Source organism: Lacerta agilis, chromosome 12, assembly GCF_009819535.1.
Source record: "Lacerta agilis isolate rLacAgi1 chromosome 12, rLacAgi1.pri, whole genome shotgun sequence".
In the NCBI taxonomy this organism is placed as follows: Eukaryota; Metazoa; Chordata; class Lepidosauria; order Squamata; family Lacertidae; genus Lacerta; species Lacerta agilis.
In genome coordinates this window covers 14135323-14141322 of record NC_046323.1, presented here as the reverse complement: position 1 = coordinate 14141322, position 6000 = coordinate 14135323, and the positions used below count along the sequence as shown (strand labels likewise).

The 6000-nt window shown below is 52.2% G+C and overlaps 1 protein-coding gene across 1 annotated transcript in view; it reads left to right on the top strand.

Moving 5' to 3' along the window:
- Positions 1–2958: 2958 nt before the first annotated feature.
- The window catches only part of STT3B (STT3 oligosaccharyltransferase complex catalytic subunit B), a 49489-nt gene continuing 46447 nt past the window's right edge, over positions 2959–6000 (top strand). The window contains exon 1 of the mRNA XM_033165941.1: positions 2959–3446. Within this exon, the coding sequence (XP_033021832.1) occupies positions 3130–3446 (317 nt within the window). The 5' untranslated portion in view covers positions 2959–3129. The remainder of the gene's footprint in view (positions 3447–6000) is intronic.

The following is a 6000-nucleotide window of genomic DNA, read 5'->3' as shown; positions in this document are numbered from 1 at the left end:
TGCAGTTCATGGCAACTGGCATTGAGAGGCATATGCTCTCCAACAGTGGAGGTAGAACATAGCCATCGTGGCTAGCAGTCTCCTTCTCCATGAATTTGTCCAATCCAAAATTATCCAAGTTGGTGGCCATCCAGTGGGAACAGATTCCATGGATTGACTCTGCGCTGCATGAAGTACTTTATTTTGATTGTTCTGAATCCTCCAACATTTCAGCTTCATTGGATGTCCACAAGTTCTAGGGTTACAAGAATGGCAGGAAAGCCTTTCTCTATCCACGTTCTCCACACCATATATATATTTCTACACTCTGTTGCCTCTTCCTCAACCTTTATCCAAACCCCAAAGCCACAGGAACTTTTCCTCTTAGGGAGTTGCTCCCTGGTCAACTTTTTGCCTCATCTCCTCTCTGGCCTTCCATCATCTCACTTCTATCCAGCATGCTGCTTTTGACATTATTCACCTTTTCCATCACCCTGATCACATGACACCTCTCCATAAATTCACACACTAGCTTGCTGTCTGCTCCTGGGTCCTTCACAACCTTCACACCTTTACCTCCACATCTCTTCGTTCTTATACCTTCATCCAACTCAACCACCCTCAGCCTTCTGCTGCACTTTTATTCCCTCAAATGAGACTGCCCTTCTCTCCCGTTGCCCCTTATGCCTGGAATTGCCTTCCAGAATGCCCCTACGAGGTCATCTCGCTTATCTCCATTAGACACAAAGGAGATATTTCAGAAATTTCTGGTTCAAGGGCGAGGAACCTTTCCTAGTCTGAAGGCTACATTCCCTGGTGCGCAACCTTTCTCAGGGCCACATACCAGCAGCGGTTAGTGCCAGAGGCAAAAGCAGGTGGAGCAATGGATGTGACTTCTACCTTTCTACAGCGAGCGGCCACACACAAGTCACAACATACGCATATCTGTATACTCAATGCGAGGAAGCAAGAGGCATCACCATTCTTCCAGGACACTTTTCAGCCCAGGCAAACCAAGGAGCAGGGCTGCTAATGGGTGAGGTTTGCAAAGGTGACAAAGCCTAAGAGACTCCCAAGGGCGGGATAGAGAGGTCTGGAATGCTGCTTTTGGCCCCTGATATAGAGCTCTCCACCTGTTCTATGGATTAAGCTATACCTATGGATTAAGATACATAAATAAAACAACAGCAAAATGTTTCAGGGCTATAGCAATTTCCAGACTAGCAAGCATTTCAATTGTAGTGACCAGAGAGCCACTTGTGATGCCTTGTTCTGCTTATGGAAATATTTCCCAGGGATGGTTGCCTGGTGTTGATAACGCTACCTTTTGGAAACCAGGTGAAGACCTTTGATTTGCCTAGGCTCTGTTGAGGTGTAAGTGGGAGGAGGGTATTCCCCCCAACACAGGCATTTTCCTAATGCTGTTGGCTTTTTCGATTTCAATTTTTTATTTCTTCACAACCATTTCAAAACTGTAAGCTCAGACCCTCGTGTCCCTATTTTCCAGGGAAAGTCCGGGATTCACAGAAGCCGTCCCGGTTTCTGATTGTCCCACTTTTTCTTAGGAAGTCTCTATTTTCATCGGAGGGTATGGAATTATGTGACACCCCCCCCAAACCAAGGATATAGGTAACTATAGGAGTTTAGAAAACATCTGAAGGCATATATTTTGGAAGCAACCCGGTCAGATGAGCTGGGTTATATTATGAAAATAGGATGTGCCTATTTTCGTTGTAGAAATGTTGGAGGGTACGTGAGCTGCTCTGAAGGACTAATAAAGCAGCACAGGGGCTTGTCTGAGCAATACGCACGAGAGGTTTCACGGCATACATCAGGGTGGCAAAGGGAGCACTAAAGCATGTAGAAAGGGAAAGGGACATTCATTGCCACTTTTGCCCCTCGGGAGTTAAGCAGTGGCTGCAAAGCCGGTCCTCTGAAGAGTGTGGCCACATGATCAGCAGCAAATGCAGGAACTAATCCGCATGGCCAGCTCCATCTGGAAAGAGGCTCAGTTTAATTTGCCTTTGTCCAGTTCATCACTACTTACAGGAAAGCATCCAGAGTGTTTCCACAGCTTTACGCAAGAAGAGCCTGGCAAGCCACAGCAGCTGCAAACTACAATCCCCAGGATGCAACGCTCCCCGCAAAGCTTCGCAAGCCAGACGTTGCCCCCTGCTGCAGACCCTACTGCGAAAGAGGCGCTCGCCTGAGAGGCCGACGCTCCTGCGCACCTCACGTGACGCGCAACCAAACCCGACCTCCTCTTAGCCTGCGAATGGTTGCGACCCTTGGCCAATCGCACCCTTCCACTTAGCACAGGCCTTTCGCCATTGGTGAAGGCGGTTAGGTCCTCCGCCTCTCTCCATTCCGCGCCCTGCGGCTCTGGGCTCCGATTGGCCGCCGGCCTGCCCTTTTGAAGTACCTGTCGCTCTCTGACAGGTTAGTAGGGAGTTCCCTCATGGAAGGACGGACGGAGGAGAAGGAGGAAGAGGAGGGGTGAGCGGTAGGGGCGACAAGTGGGGCGGGCCTCGCTGTTGGCTCCGCCCATCCTGGTGCGAATGTCATCGGATGCTTCGGCCTCAATTAACCACCTCCAGTCCCTTAATTTCCGCAGCCGAAGCTTTCCTTCCCCCTCCGTGCGCGCGCGCGCCTCGTGGCACGTCACTCTCCCGTCAACGGCTTTATAACACCGTCCCGAGCCAGCATTGCCTCATACGGAAGCTTTTTTTTTTCTCTCTCTCTCTCTTCCCCGCTCTCCTCACCCGCGGCTTTTGCTCCGCCCACCTCGCGCTCTCGGCCACGCCTCCTCCCTCCCCGCACCCCGCCCCTCCCTTCCCTTCACATCGCGCGCGAGCTGCTCCGGTCTCGCTCCCGCTCTCCGCCCGCCTCGCGCCGCACTGGGATGTTGGCGGCGGCATCGGGCGGCAGTTCCCGGGTCGCTGAGGAGATTCAGAAGGAGGCAGGAAGAACCGACGCCGACGCCGCCGCCAGTGCCAGTGAAACGGGCGCGGTAAGGCGCCGCTGCCTCGGCTCCCCCTCCCACCCTCCGTCGGAGAGCGCGCTGAGGGAAACGGGGCGGACTCTGCCCTTCCTCCTCCTCCTTCGCCGCGCGTGAGGCGGAGAGGCAAGCGAGGAGCCCCGGGGAGCAACATGGCGGAGCACTCGGCCCCCGACCACAAGCACAAGACCGGTGCCGCCTCGTCGTCGTCGTCGTCCAACTCCGCGGCCGCTTCCCAAGCGCTGGCCAACAGCAGGGGCTCCTCCTCCTCGTCGTCGTCTCCGTCGACGACCGGCGCCGGGCCCCCGGCGGGCGGGGGCGGCGGCCTGTCGGGGGGCCTGTCGCAGCCGGCGGGCTGGCAGTCGCTGCTCTCCTTCACCATCCTCTTCCTGGCCTGGCTGGCCGGCTTCAGCTCCAGGCTCTTCGCCGTCATCCGCTTCGAGAGCATCATCCACGAGTTCGACCCCTGGTAAGTGAGTTTGGGAGCAGAGGGCGAGGAGGAGCCGGAGATTCCCCCTCGCCGCCCGCTTGCGGGCTCAGAGGCAGGATGCCGCCGGCCCAGGTAGCCGGCGGAGGGAACGTTAAACGGAGCGAGGGAGGAGGAGCGGGGTCGAGACGCCGGCCCTCCTCTGCACAAGCGGGTACCGGGAAGAGTCTCCCGGGGCCGAGCGCGGAAGGGACTCGGAGCACGCGGCGCGAGGGAGCGAGTGCTAGGCGTGGTTTTTACGGGACCGGCGAGGAGCCCTTTGTGGGTGAAAGGTCCCTTCCTGCGCCGGCAGATGCTCCGGAGCGGACAGGTAGACCTTCAGGGGCGTCTTCTTTTCATCCTGGGCCGAGAGGCCGCCCTCCCCCCACCCAGCCCCGCTCGTGCACTTCATTCGGCAAAACTTGTGCAGCGCCCGCTTCTCCCCGCCGTCGCCGCTGCGGCACGGGCGGCGTGTGCGTTGGAGGAGCAGGAGGAAGGGGGGAATGGCCGAGGGAGCGGCTGCAGGGGAAGCGCGGAGAGAGAAAGCTGCTTGCTTGACGGGACGCTGGTCCGTGAGAGGGGCAGGCGGAGGCTGCTGCTGCTGCTGCTGCTGCGTACAGGTGGGTCGCCGTTAGGTGTAATAGCTGCGTGCTGTGGCAGAGGGATCTGCGGAGCTGCCTCTGCAATCGTGTGCTGAGAGTAGGGAATTGAGTGCATTCCCACCAGGGGCCAAGCTTTTCGCACTCTTCCTCTGGATTTCTGCTTCCCCAGGGGGCATGTTGTGAACCGGGCTATGCGGAATCTCGGGGGGACGATCTGCACAGGATTTGGGGACGGGAGAGGAAATCGGGAAGTTGGAAGGGTAGCGTTGCTGGTCGGTAACCCCATCAGAAATATTGAAAATTAGTGTGGCATTGGTGAAATGTGAGAGGTGATTTTTGATATTCAAGCTTTTTGATATATTGGTATTGTTAGGCATGCAGTGTCCCTTTGCTTTAGGATGGTTTGTCATGAGACTTTGTTTTGTTTCCATGTAAAACAAGTATAGAGGTTTAAGCCACATCTCATGGAACATACCACATGGCTGTGGTCTCCGCTAGAGAAAATGTATGAGTTGATTGCAAGTCAGATTTTATCCAAATAGCACTGAGGCAAGTGCAGTCTCGAGGTCTTTTTCTGCAGGCTCACGAGTACTTTCTGTGCTTAGTTGCCCCATGCTGCATTGATTGCCTTTAAATTGACACTTTATGTTGTGGAACAGTTCATTTCTGAATGTAATGGCAGGTTTTAATGCATCATGATAGGGTTATTTCTGACTGAGAGCTTCCTGTGTCGCCACACAGTTACATGGAGATGTACATTTCTGCCCTTATATTGGATTGCATCACTTATTTTAATCTCATGATTTCCAGCCTGCCATGTGGGCTACCATATTTCTCATAAGAGTGGGATGCATTTGAGAAACTGCCACATGTTAAACTGGGGGATCCTGAGAGCCACTTCACACATTACATCAGTAATACGATTAGATTACAGTAGTAATTAGTGTTGTCAGTGTGGTGCAGTGAAATAGAAGTTTGACTTGGACAGGATTTAGATTCATGGCCCTCGTCAGCTATGAAGCTCACTGGATGATAGTAGGTTAGGCTTATTATGTTCTTGTAGTTACTATCTCTCAGTCTAACCTGCTTCACAGGGTTGTTGAGAGGATAAAATAGATCACAGCCTTATCTCCTTCTCTGAACCCTTTGGGGGTGAGATACCAGTGTAATAATAATTACATGTTAGTGGACAGTTGTGCTGAAAGAATTAAATGGTTTTTAGTGTACCATACCACAGGTCTGTGTACACAGTCTTTTCCATCTCAAACCAGATGACGTGCTTTATGTTTCTTTCTTGAGGAAAACATACAGCTCAATAGTAGAGTACATGCTTTAGCTGTAGAGGATCTTACATTCACTATCTGGAGAAAGAATTTCATTTTAGAAGCATCTCAGGGCCAAGCTACATGCCTTGTCAGGAGGGCCTTTATCAGATCTCTCCCCTCTTTCAAAGGTAATAATAGCCACAGGAGGGAAATATACTTGGAGCCATGGTACTGGGTGAATCCCTTGCCCCAAGTAGTGGGACTGGAGTATCTATTTGCCCCCCTTCTAGAGCAAATAACATCTTGGGGTGGAATTAAGATTGGGAAAATGGTACAGGATTTGTCACTTCACTAGTGATATGTGTACTATCAGTTTTCTGCAGCAGGACAAATATGAGCTCTGGAGAAGGTCAATTCAAATAAGGTAAAATGGCGTAGCATATGTGTGTTCCTCTTTCCCTCACTCATTTAGCAAAACAAAACACAGTGCAAGATCCATTCATATCAGCCTACCTTGAGCCTTAGAGAGCTTGTGTCAGTCAGAGTAAAGAATATGGACTAATACTCTGAGTCTGTATATGGCAGTTTCATATATTTTCTTTAATGCTTGGGCCAGCTACGTGTGTGTGTTGAAGCAGCTGTACCTCTAATTGTTACTGTTTTAGTGGATGCATATTGTGTGTCTGTAAC